Genomic DNA, 20693 nt, shown 5'->3' with positions numbered 1-20693 from the left:
TGCCAACTTCAAGTACTGGTCAAAGTGGAGATCTCGGAAAAATGTCTAAATTGAACTGAATTGAGTTGAACTGCCTCATTCTTCTTCTCAGCTGAATTCTAAGGGCAGCCTCACCATCTGCTGCTTATCTACCATCTGGAAGTGGTTCTCCTGCAAATGCCTGTATGTGCTCAGCAAGCTTCCAAGGACTAAGTTTTTCGTCTGACTTGGCCTCTGAAAGTCTTTGAGATTTGGGCACTGGCACTCTCTGGAATTTTTCTGTCCAGTACCAGAAGCCACACCACCTAGGGATCACTGATGGTGAGGAATCTGAACAAAGACCAAACTAGAGAGGTTTTTTTTTTCCTTTCTTTAATTCAGAAAGTTGAAAAAGTAGGACTAATAGGTAGGAATAAGAATTGGATGCTAATGGTGATGATGTTGTAGGTGATAATTATAATAATCTTTAGCATTTTTTCTCTTTTTTTTTTATTTAACAGTTTTCTTGCTTATAATTTGCCAAGTAAAGCAAATAGTATTACAAGCACACTATCTCTATTAAGTTATGTATTTCTTAAAACAATATTTCAAGGATTAAATACAGAGGATTTAATAACTTACCAAGGTCTACATAGCTAATGGGGCTTCTCCAGTGATTCAGCAGTAAAGAATCTGCCTGCAATGCAGGAGATGCAGGTTCTATCCCTGGGTCAGGAAGATTCTCTAGAGGAGGGCATGGCAACCCATTCTAGCACTCTTGTCTGGAGAATCCCATGGACAAAGGAGCCTGGCGGGCTACAATCCATAGGGTCGCAAAGAGTTGGACATGACTGAAGCAACTGGGCACATATGCACATATACAGCTAATAAGCAGTAATATCAGAATTTGAACCCAGGCTATCTGGCTTCAGAACAAAGCCCTCCTCTAAGTTTTAATTTTATACTAGTTATATCTCCTGAGAAGACTGGCTGGGATCCCTAATCTCTGAACAATGAACCCAAATCAGTATTCTTGGATGATAGTTTGCAAGAGGCATTGAGAAAAACCCTTGTTTTAGGCCTTAAATGATTCTTCAAATTTTAACATGAGAATCATTTCTTCACCTAGGAAAAAGATATGAGTTGCTAAACTGTCACTGTGAGACCAAAGTTTGGGCTATTCCATTTGTCCAAAGGTAATTAATGGAATTAATAATTACAAGGAGAAAAACCAATTTTTCACATGTCCTACTTTTTACGAGATGTGGAGGATTAGTACCTTAGTGTATTTGGGTGCCACTGCTCTCAACATTGTTGTGTGTAAGAAAGAAAATGGCCTTAGGAAATCTGCTCTCAAGTTATGTCCATAGATCTTGAACTGACCACTCTTTGTACCTCCTAAGATGCTGGGTTGGTCTCAGAGAGTGGAGAGGGCAGGAAAGTCTATCATTCAGGATTTTGAAACAATTGAAAGGACCAAGCAATTCAACAGCAGAGAGCTGAGAAACCAATATAATTAATATCATATTATCGATTAGTATTCTCCTGAGTAGAAAATAACAAGAGAATTTGTTTAAAAAGTGTTCTTATATGAAGTCTCTTGAAGTTCTGAATTATTAACATACTGATTTATAAAAAGATTCCATTTAAAAATTGATAGATAGATTTGTCCAACAAGGGCAAATAAAAGGTCTCCTTATACTTGGAGAATCTCCTAAAACATCTTCGACAGCACCTGGACAGTTGATAAAACACTCTGCCTTTCTTTAACTTTGACCTGGTAATTGGTCTCCTGGTGACTGACACGCTGTTATCAAATAGGCATTATATCATCCACAGTGCTAAGGTCTTTAAGACTCAGGTGCAGATGACCCTGTGGAAGTATAATGTTTAATAAGCATCATTAACTAAATGCCCTTGGTCACAAAACTTAAAATTGTTCTTTATTTTAATGGGCATTAGCATATAGGTATCTTTAGGTGCCCATCTACAAAACTTTGTGAATATACATGTATTTGAATTTATAATTTAACCCCAGTTCTTTGTGTAAATACAGTCCCTGGTGATCACTGTGATTGTTCTATGAAGGAAAACTATTTTGGCCTCCCTGGTCTTAGACAAGTCATACTGTGACCCAGCACTTGATTAATAAATGTCAGTTTATTCTCTCAGCTTTGTCTGAATTCAGATGATGAATAGTGAAACCTCATCTGAGCTATTTTTAAAAAATAGCTTTTTTTTCCACATTGAAAATCAAGTATCCCAAATCTGAAATATAAGGGCAGATTGTCTGCAAGAATAGCAGTCTAGATTAAAAAAAAAAAAAGTCAGCGACTTTGGATGGAAATTTTAGTGAGCAACTTCTGGTCACTTTTCAAGCAGTGTGTGTGTGTGTGTGGGGGGGGTGTGGGTGTGGGTGTGTGGGTGTGTGGTATGTGTGTGTGTGTGTGTTTTGTGGTATGTGTGTGTGCTCAGTCGTGTCCTACTCATTGCAACCCCATGAACTGTAGTCTCTCAGGCTCCTCTGTCCATGGAATTTCCCAGGCTAGAATACTGAAGTGGTTGCCATTTCCTTCTCCAGGGGATCTTCCTGACCCAGGGATCACACCTGCATCTCCTGAACTGGCAGGCAGATTCTTCACTACTGGTGCCGCCTGGGAAGCCCTTTTCCAGCAGAACCTCTACTAAAAGCATCTCCTGTTTGTGTCCCAGAGACAAAATGTGAAGAGTTAGTGCACTTTGCTTATGGATTTTAGTAATTTCCATCATCCTTTTCAGCTTTCAACTGCCTATTCTTCAGCTGTGAAACAACTTAGAATCATCTCGAAAGCAAAGAGTCGGCTTCGCCATTTGGATGTGCCAAAGGGATATTTTGGGGATATTGAGTGTGATGAAAAAGTGCTTCTTAGAAATTTCCTTGTGACTGAGTACGAAATGAATCCATATGGGCAAGAGTCATTACATCCCCAACAGTAGATCAGAATGTGCTAAGCTAGACCAGGTAAAGGAAGCTTTCCTTATTGATTCTACAACCTAAGAGAGGATACTGTCTTTGATTAAGAGAGAAAGGGAAGGAGGGACACTGTAATGGCACAGCAGAGGTGATGCATTAATGTAGAGCCAGGTCAGAACTGAGTCCTCGTGACTTTAACTGCTGTCACTCAGTGACAGGGTGGAACTACCCTGAGAGCTAAAAAGCTGGCTTGTTTCTTTCCCTTGCAGAATAATCCAGCTTAAAATCCCCGAGTGTGGATCCCTCTGAAGCTTTCTGACAGCTTGCCTCCCTCAAGGGGAAAACTAAATCGGATTTAGTCCTTGTTCTCTTTTTGCAAATAAATTCCTTCTTGATAAATAGGGTTGCTGGGCTACGAGATAACTTGTAAATCGAGGAACATAGAACGGCTTCTCTTCCTCTGTGGATCTCTCTGTATCCTTCCTGCTATGGTCTGAATGGTTCCCCCCAAAATCCATACGTTGAAATTCTGACCCCCCAAGGTGATGGCATAAGGAGGTGAGGTGTTGGGGAGGTGTTTAAGTCATGAGGATGGAGCCATGAATGTGATTAGTGCCCTTATAAAAGAGGATCCTAAAAGACCTTTGCCCCTTTTACCACAGGAGGACACAGCATGAAATCTGCAACCTGGAAGAGAGCCCTCATTCAACCATTCTGGACCCCAATCTTGAATTTCAGCCTCCAGAATTGTGAGAAATAAATGTCTGTTGTTTATAAACTTCCCAGTCTGATGTTCTGTTAGAGCAGCCTGCACAAATACACTGCTTCACGTCCCTCCCTTCTTTTTCTTTTTTCTTTCTCTGATAGAATTCATCTCTCTTAGATTTCATCAGTGCATTTGCTCATTTATTAAAAACATATTTTCTGAGTGTCTACTATCCTTCACTAGGTATCTATTATGTTCCAGGTACTGTTTCAGTTTCTGAGGATATAAATGACAAACAAAATAGACCAATTGTCTATCCTCAAGATGCTTATCTTCTAGAACTCTCTGAAGTTTGACTGAACTCTGGCTCTCCCATCAATAGCTTTATAAATTTGTGGCAAGTTATTTAATGGCGCTATGCCTCATTTCATCCCAATCCCAAAGAAAGGCAATGCCAAAGAATGTTCGAACTACCATACAATTGCATTCATCTCACACACTAGCAAAGTAATGCTCAAAATTCTCCAAGCTAGGCTTCAACAGTATGTGAACAGTGAACTTCCAGATGTTCAAGCTGTATTTAGAAAAGGCAGAGGAACCAGCGATCAAATTGCCAACATCCGTTGTATCAAAAAAGCAGGAGAGTTCCAGAGAAACATCTACTTCTACATTATTGATTACGCCAAAGCCTTTGAGTTTGTGGATCACAACAAACTTTGGAAAATTCTTAAAGAGATGGGAATACCAAACCACTTGACCTGCCTCTTAAGAAATCTTTATGCAGGTCAAGAAGCAATAGTTAGAAATGGATATGGAACAACAGACTGGTTCTAAATCAGGAAAGGTGTACATCAAGGCTGTACATTGTCACCCTTCTTATTTAACTTATATGTAGAAAATATCATGCAAAATGCTGGGCTGGATGAAGCACAAGGTGGAATCAAGATTGCCAGGAGAAATATCAATAACCTCAGGTGAGAAGATGACATCACTCTTATGGCAGAAAGTGAAGAGAAACTAAAGAACCTCTTGATGAAAGTGAAAAAGGAGAGTGAAAAAATTGGCTTAAAACTCAACATGCAGAAAACTAAGATCATGGCATCTGGTTCCATCATTACTTCATGGCAAATGAATGGGGAAACAATGGAAACAGTGAGATACTTTATTTTGGGGGACTACAAAATCACTGCAGATGGTGACTGCAGCCATGAAATTAAGACTCTTGCTCCTTGGAAGAAAAGCTGTATTAAAAAGACAGCATATTAAAAAGAAGAGACATTACTTTGCCAACAAAGGCCCATATAGTCAAACTATGGTTTTTCCAGTAGTCATGTATGGATGTGAGAGTTGGAATGTAAAGAAAGCTGAGTGCTCAAGAAGACTCTTGAGAGTCCCTAGGACTGCAAGGAGATCCAACCAGTCCATTCTAAAGGAGATCAGTCCTGGGTGTTCACTGGAAGCACTGATGCTGAAGCTGAAACTCCAATACTTTGGCCACCTGATGTGAAGAACTGACTCACTGGAAAAGACCCTGGTGCTAGGAAAGATTGAAGGTGGGAGAAGGGGATGACAGAGGATGAGATGGTTGGCTGACATCACCTACTTGATGGACTTGAGTTTGAGCAAGCTCCTGGAGTTGGTGATAGACAGGGAGGCCTGGTGCACTGCAGTCCATGAAAAGAGTTGGACATAACTGAATGACTGAACTGAACTGAGCGACCGAAGTGAACTGAACTGATGCCTCACTTACTTTCCTACTAGTGGCTCAGAAGGTAAGGAATCTGCCTGCAAAGCAGGAGACCTAGCTTCGATTCCTGGGTTGGGAAGATCCCTTGGAGAAGAGCATAGCAACCCACCGCCATATTCTTGCCTGGAGAATCCCATGGTAGAGGAGACTGTCAGGCTATCGTCCATAGCACTGCATAGAGTGGATATGACTTAAGTGTCTTAGCACGCATGTATATGTGCCTTTATTTTCCTCATCATACAATGGGGATAATGTTAGCTTTTTCCTCGGTTGCCCTTTATAAGGACAAAATGAGATAATATATTTAAAGTGTTTAGGAGCAGAGCGTGTGGCTATGAGCTACTGTGTAATGCATGCTTCTTGTCTCCCTGTCCTTGTTTGTACTCTCATCACGGTGTTTCTCCCTGAGATGCTTATTGTCTCATTTGCCCAGTCACCCCAGAAACTTACCCTGGCCTCATTTTCAGGACCAGGGAGCAAGCAGGAGCCTGCTCTGAAAATGTCCAGGGAGCAGCAGTTGTGAGACTAGTGCCACATTATTTCAGTGAAAAGCACTATCCAAGAATACCTTACTGTGTTGACCCTAGGGTCCTGCCAGGTGACGTGGGACCAACACTTTTTTATGAGCAGAAACAAATCAAAATACGGTTAAAGGATACTGTGTGAATTCAGTGATTAATTGGACGGTGGCAGAGTCAGGTCTATGGCTTTTTCAAAGCATAGCCTCTCCCTCTTTTTATATTTATGATGTGCATCTTAATAAGCAGTATTCTTGCCAGGAAAATCCCATGGACAGAGGAGGCTGGCGGGCTACAGTCCATGGGGTTGCAAAGAGTCGGACACAACCGAGCACACGCTCTATGCATACTATACTATACTATAGTAGTCGTAGAATCTTCTCTGCTTCTACTTGCCCCTTTCCCAATACTCTAAAACTTTTTGATATTGGTGAAAGAGATAAGTCATTTCAGACAGTTTTTCAGACATACTCAATTCTGCTTTAGCAGTGTCCCTTGGTCCTATATGCCTTGCAGGTCACTTTCCTGCTTTCTGACAAGTATTGTGATGAATTACTAGCTGGGGGTAGCTTATGTTTCTTCACACTATTGATTTTAGGAAAATTTAAGCTTTCAGAAAGTTGGAAAGCCAATATTTAAAGTCATTTGTCCTGAAAACAACACTTGTCCAAAAAAGAAACAATCACACTTTATACCTTCATTAAATCAATGACATATTTCTTAAAAAAAAAAGTGTTTAAAAATCATCATTTTTTTTAAATAGAGGAAAAGAAAATCCTAACATTTAAAGATTACTCTGTTTTTTATAAACCTTTGAGTATAGTGTACTCTTTTTATTAAGATTATTTTTATGTGGACCATGTTTTAAAAACTTTATTGGATTTATTAAAATATCACTTGTGTGTTATATATATATATCTTGGTTCTGAGGCATATGGTATCTTAGCTCCTTGACCAGAAATCAAACCCACATTCCCTGCATTGGAAGGGATTGCACTGGATTGCCAGGAATGCCCCCTAGTTTACTCTTAAAACAAGTTTTTATTTGTTTATCTATTACTGTTGGTAATTGCTAAACCACATTTACTGCATAAGTAATAGATGGGAGCCTGGTGAGCTACAGTCCTTGGGGTCGTGGAGAGTCGGACACAACTGAGTGATTAACACAAACATGTACACAATACCAATTTTTGTGAACTGTTATACCAAGACGTGTTCACTTTTTTTTACCCTTAATATTTTGTCTCTACTTTAATATTCTCCACAAGTCAGAGTAGTCCACTTGCTCCTAGGGTGGCAACTTCATTTTGGTAATCCAGGTGTGAAATGTCAACAAAAGCATTTTTAAAGTTTATTTTGGTTACAGTTGTTTTCCTTCCCTGCTCCCACGCCCCACCCCACCTCACTCCCACAGGCACAATTATCTCTTACAAGAAGGTCCTTGTCTATCTCTGTTTCAAACCAAGTATATGGTTTTGAGCAGATAATTTAGCTTCTGAGGGTTTTGTTCTTTTCATGAGTAAGGTGAAGGTCTGAATCTTTTTGATCTCTAAGGTTTTTTTGTCATCTCTAAAGGTTTCTGGATCTATTAAAATCCATATTTTTCCCCATGGGAGACACAGTATCTGAGATTTGATAATACAACTACTACAGCTTATTCTATATGCAAGGCTGACATCAGCTTCATTACTCTGGGTAAGTCATTAAAAGACATGAACAACAAAATGTACTTGACACTAAAACTATATTGATTCTAGCTTAAATCTCCTTTGGTGCCTCAGGAAGCTCTCTAGGTATGGGGAAAGCTTCAGGCTGTACTGGGAGCACTATCCCTGTTGGTGCAGATGCAATATTAGACTGGAGTCTCCTGGGATATTTTTGGATTTAATTTTCCAAATAAATTCCACTAACAACAGATTTACTTGTCATCTGTTCCTATCTCATCCAGTATAGAACATGAATGAAACAATGATATTTACATATTTTGATTGGAATTTCAGATTAAGTGAACTTTATTTTGTGAGTTCCATACATGAGGCATTAATTAATGGATGTAAAGGTAAGAAAAGATGTTGAAGGTACTGATATTTGGAACTGAGTGTATTAAATTGAGGATAGAAGAATTGATATCTAAATGGTGTAAAGGCAAGAGAAAAATGTTGAAGGTACAGAGAGATATGTGGATTTGAGTGTACTATATTGGGTATAGAAGGACTGATATCTAGATAAACTGAAGAAATTGCTTTACACTGACTGCTGTGGGCACCTGGGTTCTTTGTAATCAGATTACATCATTAGACATTTTATTTTATAAAAAAACTGCCTAACAATTTTTTTTTTTTGACAGACTCTTATTCCACACCCTTTTTCCATCAGTATGAGATGACCATTGAGAATATTTTGTTAGTTCCTTACCTTGAAGAAGGTCATTGTTGATCCATCTCTGACAGCCCCATATTCTATCTTGGTTTGTTTTGCCAAATCATCCGCTGAATCAATGGGGGATTCCATTCGCTCTACTGTCAAGAAGGCGGCCAGATTGGCAGTGTAGGATGAAATGATGATTAGGGTGAAAAACCACCATATCCCTCCAACTATTCTGGTCGAGAGAGCTTTGGGCATCAACTCTGATCCTGTGATGGTATCACCAGAGTAAGAGTGTTAAACAGGTATGAGAAGGGAGAAGACTCATGATTCAACAGTAGTCTAGAGAGATAATGCATTTTTGTGACTCAAAATCATAAATCTATCAAGCATTTATTTTCTTGTGTGTAGGTGAACAGATGTATCTTTTTAGAAAATGAAGTAAAATTTAAATGATCTTTTATCATTTATCACTGCTGCTGCTTAAATGTGATTTATTTCCATTTGATGGTTTTAATGGTTTTAACCCTGAGATATTCTATGACTAAAATTTATAAACAGCTTAGTTGCTTGTTTTTGCTGAAAAATCCTCAGACTTCTGGGCTTTTTGCACTGTCTAATATACATCTTATTGTGTGAAATAAAATGTTCTAGGTTGTACAACAGTGAAAGCTTTAAAATGTTAACATTAACATTTTATCTAATATTAAAGAATGGGAGAAACTTTCAAAAGATTTACATATCATGTTATTTATCACATGCATTTAATAAAACATTGTTTTATTAAATCAAAATGATATTGGGCACAACTGTACTTGACAGCGGATGAATCATTCTTTTATTTTATGTTATTTTTGAAGTCAAAATTATTTTTTTAATGTTGATTCTTGTTTAACTGAAAATAATATATTCACTGAAAAGGCACAATTTTGTCCTCAAATAAAGTACAATTTAATTATACTTCAAAGACTGGCTGTTTTGGAGGTGGAAAGGGGCCCTTCTTGTTAAAAACACTCATTTTAGGTGTTATCAGATGGTTCCTGATTATTTGTAAAAAGGTAATATAGAGGCATTTAATGTATTTACCAAGAAAAAGAAAAAACATCTTTCTCTCTTGAAGAAAGGGTATACAGGCAAAGTTTACCTACGCAAAGGACAAGCATTTGTGAAAGCTCTCTAGCTCAAAACCTTTGATCAAGCTGAGCCATGGAAGTTTATAAAACCAGCAGCAGAACCGAAAGGAGCAGAAAGGCATATGCAGCCCTTACCCTAATGGTATTGATCCATGGATGGGTTTTGGTTAATCTGCTTGCCTGAAATTCACCATTGCTTCTCTCTTGGCATTTTCTCCATAAATTCGGAGAAATGATAGAGTTTATGGGACCACTTAAGAAGTGAAAGGAAAACACCCTGAGTTAAATCTAAAGTGTGAAGTTCAGCAGGTGAATTATCTGGTTTAAAGGAGTCTTTCACTGTTCTGATTGTCTTGAAGTTTTGTCATTAATGGCTTAAGATAGAAAGGGAAATTGGAGTTTACCAATCTACAAATACATGAAGATATGCTCAAGGTTAATCTGTAAACAAATGCAAATATTGCTCATGAAATCAGATTCAGCTCCAGGCTCATGATATGCAGATAAATGTTGGCAGAATTTCTTAGCTTTGAATTAGCTATGTTCTTCTAAAGCTATTCTTTGTACTTGATTCTCTTTTAATGAGGTTAATGGCTTCACTGTGTCTTTTCTTTCTTTTTTTGGCTTGGTTGTTTGAATTTGAGTGTGTAACGTTACACAGATTTATAACAGTTTTCATCAAACTGCTTCTAAGGATTTAGTAAGATAGTGCATTGCTGTTGCTGTAATCTTGCAGTTTAATGGGATTTATATGCTATAGGTGTGTATGTTTAATGCCCAAGTTTGTTTCATATCTTCATCCTGAATTGATCTAGCAGCCTCGTGGTAATGTGATATTATTTTAGATCTTTAGTTGGCTATCATTAAAATACCATTTATTTCATAAAATACCCATAGGAAATAGGTAATACAGTTAGTAGATATATTTTCTTAGCTTATAAGTATAGATTTTCTGCTGTGAATTTATCCTTATTTTATTTGCGTTTGTGAAAAGATCAGGTTTTAATTTATTATTCATATAATTGTGTATTATATGGCAGGAAAACTAGGCAGACAGATGGATAACCAACTGTCTACATGCAATAATAAATTTACATCTATCACACTTTAAAATAAATCATATTTATACATTTGAATGAAGTTGTCATGGAAATTAAAAATAATTAATAGGAACCTACTCATACTACATTTTAAACCCTTGGTAGATGGTATGAATTTCTCAACACTTCATCTTTTGAAAAAAAATCACACAGTTTTCTGACTTTCATGACTCTCATTGTTAACTGATATACCTAGAAATGACTTCACTCAAGTCGAGATGATTTGTTAAAGGTCAGAACTCTAGAGGTTGAAATCATGACAGTAATAAAAGCAGAATGAAACGTCATCAGAAAATATCTGGGATGAGAGACAATACTTGCTGAAGTCTCTTTAGTGCCTTTTACGGCAGACATGACAGCCAATCCTGATCCAGACTTTGCTCACCCTCTGTAGAAAAGAGAAAGCCTGATCATCACATTAAAAAAGAAATTAAACAAAATGGTTTCCAATTGAGTACAGCGACAAACTTCTGCTAGCAAGAGCGCAACAGTCAATATAGAAGTTAGCTACCCAGTCCAATGCTAAGGACAAATGCATGAACAGTCACCAGTACCGCAAATTTGTACATCATAATATTTTTTTTTTTCACCTGACAGATACTTTAAACTTCTTGAAAAACAAGCAGAGTCTGGTTGGGGCTGACTGTCATGTACCCAAGGTCGTGGTAACTAGCAGACACTGCATCCCACGGTTTGCTGTGGATGATGGGAAACTCCAAACAGGTAGAGTATAAAAGAGAAATTTAGGGGGAGGGTATATGCATATGATGGGCTTCCCTTGTGGCTCAGCAGTAAAGAATCTGTTTTCCAGTGCAGGAGACATAGGTTCGATCACTGGATCAGGAAGATACCCTGGAGAGGGAAATGACATTTCCCCCCAGTTTTGTTGCCTGGGAAATCCCATGACAGAGGAGCTGGCAGGCTACAGTCCTAGGGGTCACAGAGTTGGATACGACATAGCTACTAAAGAACAACAATAACACTATATGACAAAAGGCAGTCACGGTCACACGTACCTGCACAGGCGTGCTGCATACTCTAGGAAACCCGAGTCATACTTTTCTATTCCAATGGCATAGGAAGGCAAGCTACTGGTAAGGAAGGAAGTCCCTCTCATTCTTTGAAAGTGATTGCTCACAAGATAAATGCCTTAAAAACTAAATGCACTGGTAAAGCAGTGTATGTCATCCAATGAGTTTTCCTGTGGGATTTATAGTTCTGTCTTACGCTCTAAATTTACACAAGTGATTTCCAGTGAATCAGGTGCTGGGTCTACACCTACTTTGCACTGCCTGAATAAGCTATACTTAACTGTGTGTTGAGATGATTTACTCACTTTCTTCAATTATTTGATGTTTCCACTGTAGAAACCCTGTTCTCTCTCCTTGGAATTTTTAAACACAACATAAACACTTCGAGTAGCATGATAACAAGTCCCTCCTGAGAAGCCTTAGGGCTTACCCCTAAGTAACAAACATCTTTAATATATATCCTAGTTGAAATTTCCTTTGCCAATTTATTTTGCAGCTTGTTGTCAAATAAGGAGATATTCCAAACACAACAGCATCTGTGACTGATGATTTTCTTAAATTAATGCATTTAATCTTGAGAAGTATTTTCTAGACCATACGCCTGGAATCAAAGCTGAGGAAAATCCACAGAAGTGTTGGATTTCTTCCAAAGGTTAAAACAACTCACTCCTCCCTTCCCCACAAAGTCAAAATCCTTCAAATCATAGAAAATGTACAAAATAGATTACATTTCTGTGGTTTGAATTTTATTTCCTCCAACATCTCCAGTTTACTGTTGCTATGGTTACAAACTGAGGGAGATTGTAAAAAGTTACTGGGAAGCTAAGATGAATCCCAGTAGGGTTTGTCAGAGTGGTAATTAGGTGATAGTTTTAGGGACTGTCATCTATTGGAAGGATGTAAGTCAACCTAATTTTCAAAGGATTCAAATTTTAGCCCTTTTCAAATTGTAACTTGTGAGGTTATGACTGAAAAGGAAAAGATAGATATCTCCATCTATGTCAGTTTGTAAACAATTTCTAAGGTAATTTATCCTTTCCTTCCCTCTATGAAAAGTCATATTTGTTGCTTGATAGAAGTTTATTTTATATCTGTAGCAAAGGAGTTCTGTTGCTGTCATATTTTTGTCTTTTTTATTTTTAGAACTGTCTAGGAAGCCAGGTTCTATCTTTTTAACTACTGAGTTGGTTTTTAGCCTACCCCCTATCTTCTTGGTGGAGTTTACCAGCATAAAAGCCTGTCAGCAGACCGTGGGATGCGTGTGACAAAGATGGGCAACCTTGTACCTTGTTGCATGAGAGCTCCAACTCCAAACCAGAAACTATTTAGTAAAGTAAAATTGTTTTCCACCACGTCTGAGTCAGGGTTGCATGGGTGGGGGTTATACCATTCGTAGGGTGTAAACCTGCGGTAGTTAACAGAAACAGTCTGTAAATATGAGGTAGATTCATGCGGCACCAGCAAAAATCCACTGAACCAGGCACAGCACCCAACAGGGAATGAAGGACACGTCAAACCAAACAGTAGGCCGTGCTCAGAAACTTACAGCTTTGGTAGGCAAAGGGTAAAGGAGACTCTAGGTATTATATTTACCAGTCTTCTGATTTCTAGGCAAAGCCCGCTGGTTGGCTGGAACCATATTCCTCAGATCATGTCCACTGATTTTTTCTGAGTCTTCACTCATTTCCATTTTATTGAACAACTAGACGGACTGCAAAGGGAGGTTCACTCATCCCAAGCATTTACCCCGCAGAGTAGCGATGACAATGATACACACAGTTGCATGCCAACTGCAGTATCAAGACTCTGTGTCGCTAGGTGCTGAGGAAGGCACGAGACAGAGGGGCGACGGACTTCAAGGGTTACTGACTGATAGACCAAAGGAGTCTATGTAGTCTAGTGATTTCATAACGCATCAAAGGAGTCGCAAGTTTCAAACGATTAGTGAACAAAAAGAAGGTCTGGATTGAGGTGTATTTGATACTTTTATGATAGTGTGTGGAAATAAAAATCCCAATCTTTAAATGAAGAGATACAGTTCGAATTTAGAAGTACCCTGGCCCAGGCATCAGAGTTCATTAATGTTAAGGCCACAGCATGTCTGGATGGACAGTTTTAGGTTCAGACCTTCCTCTAAGATTCATTCTGAATTGTTTCTACAACTGTGAACTGTGGCCACTTGATCGCCAGCCCTAGCCAGTTAGGAAGTCAACTTTGAATAAGTAATTTAAACTCTCTGGCTTCAGTTTCCTTATTTTTAAAGAAGAAAGAATCCAGATATCTCTAAGTTGTGTTCAAATAAAAATTTGAGGGGCTGAAAGGATTTTTGATTCTTCTTCTATTTTCTAAAAATCTGCCTGACCTCTACAAGCGCAAGGAGCTCCGTGGTCTATGGTTCTTTTTAAAGACTATCTTTCCTAGGGGCACTTATTTTTCCCAAAAAGACATTAGCAGATGCGCTGCGAAGCGATCTGGAAATGATTTAAAATGCAGTAGTCCTTAGCACCGAAAGCTAGGCCATTTGCCACTGGGTCCTTTTAATGCAAGCAGGAGTGTTGTAAAGTCCGTGCGAACATATGGAATGCTCTCCAGCCATAGGCTTCAGCAGTAAACAATAGCAGGTTGCTGACACATGGTGGAGAGTTGGTGTTAAGGTGAATACATTATCTACAGCGAGAAGCGGGGCGCACTTTGAATCAGGCACAAGGAAGTGGGCAGACAGTTCTTAATGAAACACCATTCCCTAAACCTGCAGACACCTTCTGAAAAGTACACAGTGTCTCCTCATCAAGTCTCAAGGAGGCTAGGATAACAGCCTCATAGTTTATCCCATAATAATGGCATCCCACTCATTACTACGCCTTCTCCACAGCTGCAGGGCACACAGTGCAGGTTCCTGTGAAGCTTATGAATAAAGCTTTAATTGACAATGCCATGCCAATACATTTTAATTACTGTTTCAACAGTATAATTAAGTTTTGAATTTATACTCTCTTATAACCACAGAAGTTTGCTGAGCCGAAGAACCCAATACCAATATTAACGAGCCTACTAATTGAAGCAATACACAGGGTAAAAATGCCACTACTTAAACAGCATCATTGGTGCTTGTACAATAATTTAAGAAAATTAATTGCAATACATTAGGAGGGCTATGCCTTCAAAAGCAGAAGTTTCTCTAAACAGCTCATAAAACCTGGCCACCACCAGCTCTGTAATATTCTGGCCTGTCTCCCCTGTATGTGCTCTGATGAATGAACCCACCACTTCTTTCTTTGGAATGCTGCATCTCACTCGGTCCTGTTTCCGTATTTCAGACTTTGCAGCTCTAAGTGAACAATTAATCTAGTTTTCTACGGCAAAAAAGAAAGCTGTCCAAACAGCAATGCAATTCTGCCTGCTCGGCAGAGATATTTTAGATTCTTTCTCTCTGGGATTCTGAGTGACTTGGAGAGTGTGTGGACTGAGGAATATTAAATAGTGATTTGATGCTGTACTGTGGCACACTGACTTTTCATAATGCAATAGATCTACCTGTTGCCTGGATGCAGATATTTCAGCTTGAAATTCCTAATGTCTGCTTAAAGATAGCCAGTGTGACAGCAATGTCATCACCAGGAAGCCTGGTAGAAAGATTAATTCATGGCCTGTACCAATGGTATTCTGAAGCTGCTCTCCTCACCTGATTCCAATTTTAGTAAAATGACAGAGAAAGGGACAAATGTGCTTAGAATTTACATCAAAACTTGCATCTCGAAGAGTTATACAGAAATGCAGAGGCTCATTTTGGTTTCATGTTCGTATATGCCAGGGTTTTACTTGAATGGAAGATATAAAACACTGAAGACTTCTAATTAAGGAATTCTTTTTATGACTGAAAATGGATATCAGGCTACATCAACAAGAGGGAGATCTTTTAATGGATAAAGCTCTCAATCTTGTAATGTAACTGGTTGGGTTTATAGTAGAGCTACAGTCAAAGGTTTTCTTGATTTTTCTTTGCCAGAAGCCAAATTAAAAAAAATGTCCATTTTAAGAAGATAAACATAAATTGTAAGATGTAAGCAGACATTATTTCTGGATATTCAGTCTATCTAAATTGTATGCTCATGATGGACATAATTCCTTGGGATTAAATACTTTACAAAAGTAATTTAGCAAATGTCAACCACAAAGCAAAAACACTGACATGCACATTTGTGACATACACATAAAAATTTTTGTATGGTTTTCCTTAGTTTGTCTAACTTTATAAATCAATTCAGTTCAGCAAATGGTTTGTAAGCTTCTGTCTAGTGAGAACATAAGCCCAAAAGCAGTGATGAGCTTTGTTTTTCCCTCTAAACGGACAAGAAAGTGTATACTTCAAAACACAAATTCAAAAGCCTCTCTAGAGCGAGTGATTAGGAGATTAACTATTTTTCATTTCTATTTCACTAACTATGAATGCAAACCACTAAGGTGGTATCAGAAAGTCATTTCCCATCTTAGCTTACTGATGCAGACTGACCAAGTTCATGGTCTCAGACCAAGTTCATGGTCTCTGGAAGTCAAAGCGAATCGGCACACTTATTTAACCAGGATTTGTCTTGGGGAATCACATCCAAGATATATTTAGTGGCCTTATGAACTGGAAGCAGAAATGGATTCAAAGGCATGGGGAACATGAATATAGTTGAGAATGCAGTCCCTGTGACAGTGCACCTGTGCACTGCAGGGAGTTATTTTTTAATTTCTTTTTTTTTTATGTTTTACCACCGTGCTGTGTGAAAGATTGCATTTGATGTCTGATAATTCCACTTCCCCAAGACCCAGAGTGAGAAGAAAGACAGTGAGAAGGGAGTGATAAGGATAATAAGCTAAATAAAGAAAAAAAACTGGTCTATAAAGTGTACTGTTGGTGAGTAGGAATCCTGAGTAAATAGTATTGATTGGGGGAGAAACAAGGCTGCTTCTTTTAATTTTTTGGCCACGCTTCACAGCATATGGGACCTTAGTTTCCTGGCCAGGGACTGAACCTGTGACCCTGCATTGGAAGCATGGAATCGTAACTACTGTATCATCAGGGAAGTCCTGGAGGCTGTTTTCTTCATTGAAAGAGAGTCAAGTTAGAAAATGTAGGGCTCTGGATTACCAGGAGCTTACAGAGGAACAGATAACATAAGGAAGGGAAAGCTACTTAATGCTACATTCGTTTGGTGGTAAAAATAAGGGAACTTAAAGACACAGTTGGGGTCAAATGTAAACAAATACTTTGAAATTGTCTGTTTGTGAGAACTGCTGGATGCTGTTGACATGGTTTTCTCTTTTGCCGATTCGGGTCAAGTCAGTGTGATAAATGAGGTAATTGCTTGCTCATCAACATTGTCTTGACTATTCTATTCATCAGCATCTCTGCCTAGATAGAGCAATGAACTGGGGAATATGGAAACTCACTTCTCTCTTACCCTCTGCTGCTTGGATTGCCCCACTAGTCCTAAAATCACCCAGCAGGTGTGGGCCCCGAATAGAGGAATGGAACATCAAGCCAGCAAAGATTTCCTAACTATCGTCAGACGGCACATCACCTTACGGCAATCATTTATCAAATGACCATTCTAAGGCTGTATGTATTTCACTTAGGAGGAAGTAATGAGACATGCACCTCCAAAGGTGAGTGATTGGTCTTTGAAAATTAGACATTCAAAGCAATATCATCTTTAATTATTTAGAGCACAGTTTTTCCAACTTGATGCTATTGACACTTTGGGGATATGTTTTTGTCATAGGAGGCAGGACGGCTCTGCACACTGCAGGATGTTTGGCTACATCCCTGGACTCTTATCTACCAGATAGCAGTAGCATCCCCTACCCTCAGCTGTAACAATCAAAAGCTATTTCCAGACCTTGTCAAATGTTCCCTGGGGGATAAAATTTCTCCTAGTTGAGAACCACTGATTAAGTATTATCAAAGGATAATATCACTCTACATACTGCCACTATATTATTTTCTGAGGTAAGGCACATGGAAAGAAAGCTTTGGTAATTATTTAAAATTAATATCTGGACAAAATTTGGAAAACAATCTAGGGTTTGGTAATGGTATAGTTTATGAGGTATAGAGAACTTCCAAACATTCATTTCATACTGAATGTGTCTCACTCATATGCGAAAGCACACATTAATTTGCTTTGACTGTGTCTGCAAAGGATCTGTAAGACCTTTCTAAGCTAGGTTATTTTTCTAAGTTTTCTTTATAATTATGCCAGAGAGTTACCCGGCATTAATCAAAATCATACAGTGAACAATGACAAAGGATTAGGATGAAGAAATATTTCTCTTAGAAATTCCTGGAGGGAAAACAAAAATTGATTAGGAAAAATTCACTGAGTTTTGTTGAAAGATGAAAAAGATTGAAAATGAGTAGAGGACATAAAAAAGCAATTATTTTTTTTAATATGGTTTGTCCAGGCTTATCAACTGTTTAAGGCAACAGAAAGATAAAACAGCTGTGTTTCAAATTCAGTATCAAAGGTATTTAGACAAATACAATCGATTGAATGGTATAAAATCCTTTAAAAAATTGTGTGGAGCAGAATGGTTAAATGTAGAGTTATTTCAGAAAATAAAATCTAAACAGAATCACCAGGGTAGCACAAATATTTCATACCTCCAGATTGCATGTGTAGCTAATCTTTCCTTTTCATAGTTATTTCTAGAATTCTCTTGTTAACTAATTTTTTAAAAATAAATTTTATACAATTTTCAAAGTATTTGTCTTATTCTGGAAGACTCCATGATCTTATTTAATCCAGTGTTTTTTTATTTGCTAAAACAGTTTCTAGCTGACTCTTTTTCTATTTTGCTTATTATTTGCAAATATTTCAGGGGTCAAGTATCCATATACCATTTTCCTCTTCCTGTTAAATTGTTTTAGCTATGGCTTTTGTGGCAATATAATTCATGGAAAATGGGTAAATAACCATTGTATGTTGCTTTAAATACTGATAAAATTAAATTAGTATAAAACTTAGTGCTCTTACTATTTTTTAAAAGTACCTTTATAAATATCTTCCCTGGTGGCTCAGAGGTTAAAGCGTCTGCCTCCAATGCGAGAGACCCAGGTTCGATCCCTGAGTCGGGAAGATCCCCTGGAGAAGGAAATGGTAACCCATTCCAGTATTCTTGCCTGGAGAATCCCATGGACGGAGAAGCCTGGTAGGCTACAGTCCACGGGGTCGCAAAGAGTCAGACATGACTGAGCGACTTCACTTACTTACTTACTTACTTACTTTTATAAATAATTAGAAGATATTCATTTACAGAGTGGCTTTTATGAGGGAGAACATGACAGAACAGAACATCAGGCAAAACTAAATGATACTTTGACATTCACGATCTCTGTCTACCTCTACAGCACACAGGTCAGCCTGAGACTGAGCTGCATCTGTTGGAAGCTCAGTGATTCTCTAACTTACCTTGCGATCACAAAAAGTACACAACTGACTCCTAAGCAGGCTAAGAGGACATACATCCAAATGTCAGGAGACAGGGGGTTGAGGAAGGAGAAGACCCCTGGATTAGTGCCATTGGGCTTCCGGTAGAGAATGCTGATGCCCAGGGTCATGAAGGGTTTGGAGAAGTCGATGACTTTTTCCCGCACGTAGGTGATGGTAAGAGGAGCCACCGCCAGGTCAGCCTTCTGTAAAAGCAAGTTTGAAATTGTCCCTTTAGCTGTCTAGCTTCCGAGAGAATGTCTGGACTTTTCCTGGTTCTCCTGATTCCTATTCTCAACTCCAAAAACTTCTCACACAAGAAGCTTCTATGATGATTAACTCTGATGTAAAAACAGTTGATTTACACACTTATGTTTATGAAATAGTATTTGTTACCAAAGAGAAACCAGAAGGTGTGAAACATACACACACACACACACACACGTATATATGTATGGCAGGTGATATTTAGTTACTAAGTCATGTCCGATTCTTTCAACCCCATGGACTGTAGCCCACCAAGCTCCTCTGTCTGTGGGATTCCCCAGGCAAGAGTACTGGAGTGGGTTGTCATTTCCTTCTCCAATATATATGTGTTGTTGTTCAGTTGCTAAGTCATGTCCAACTCTTTGTGGCTTGCCAGGCTTCCTTGTCCTTCACCATCTCTCAGCCTTTGCTCAAACTCAAAATTATATGTGTTAAACTCAAATATATATGTGTTCCACACACACACATTCTGGAACTAAATGGAGGGGAAAAATTGCAGAAAAATCTCTTTAAAAAAGGACACGTGAGAAAAATAAGAAATGAGCAACTTGGTCATAAAATTAGTTGATGAGATTTTGCTTCAAGCTGTAAACTTCAGAACTCCTTATCTAATCTAAGAATCACTCACATTTATTCTTCAGTGTGAAGGATGAGCCCATAAATTTTTATCCTCAATTTTTATCCCTGTTGCCCTCCTAAGTAAGGAAACTACATTTATAGGTTGTTTTCTCCCACTTTTTAGGTCATTTTTATGATTCAAAAAAATAAAATATGCCTTCTGACTCTGACTCAAACATCTTTCTCTTTTCATTTCCTTCTCATTATGCATTTTTTAGACATTTAAGACCACAGTGTAGGAGATATATTTTTGCTTACATGATCTATAAGTTCCTTGACCATTCCATTCCACTCTCCTTTGTCATTCTGAGCACCATATTTCCCATCAGCGACGAGTTTAACATCATAAATGAAACCCAGGATGTTTGACAATTCCTTCAATAGATCCAGGCAATATCCTTCAAATCTGTCATTTCCATACAAGGGCTTATCAGATTTCCTGTACATCACATAGGGTTCTTCCTATATGAAAGAAATCACACGCAGAACCCTGCTATAATGAAAGGCAGAATTTACTTACATGAGCTCCAACAACAGCCAGAAGATATAAAATATTTGAAAACGGTTTTTAAGATTTGAGAATTCTAAAGAAAGTCACTTCCCTTTCTGCCTTTACTCAGCTCATCTTTTGTGCATCTTCTATAAATATAGAACACTTCATATGTTACTTTCTCTCCCTCTTCTCTCTTTGAGAGTTTTTTCCCCTCCACTGCTGAGGGCAGAACTGTGAGTAAACGGTATGATTGAGACAGGATCACGTTTAAACTTTAGGTCTAGCCAAGAAGACAGTGGAGGATCTGATGTCTGGCTGTCTGGTTTCCAG

General features: G+C 38.4%; 1 protein-coding gene across 7 annotated transcripts in view; it reads right to left on the bottom strand.

Moving 5' to 3' along the window:
• Nucleotides 1-20693, bottom strand: part of GRIK1 (glutamate ionotropic receptor kainate type subunit 1) — a 464784-nt gene that overhangs the window by 35265 nt on the left and 408826 nt on the right. For all 7 annotated transcript variants that reach the window (XM_018049047.1, XM_018049094.1, XM_018048953.1 and 4 more), the window contains 4 exons: nt 20129-20332; nt 18968-19191; nt 12797-12915; nt 8298-8515 (listed from right to left, as the gene is read on the bottom strand). In XM_018049047.1, the coding sequence (XP_017904536.1) occupies nt 8298-8515; nt 12797-12915; nt 18968-19191; nt 20129-20332 (765 nt within the window). The remainder of the gene's footprint in view (nt 1-8297; nt 8516-12796; nt 12916-18967; nt 19192-20128; nt 20333-20693) is intronic.

The sequence above is a fragment of the Capra hircus genome, chromosome 1 (genome assembly GCF_001704415.2).
Source record: "Capra hircus breed San Clemente chromosome 1, ASM170441v1, whole genome shotgun sequence".
NCBI classification, from domain to species: Eukaryota; Metazoa; Chordata; class Mammalia; order Artiodactyla; family Bovidae; genus Capra; species Capra hircus.
This window is presented reverse-complemented; position numbering and strand designations above follow the sequence as displayed.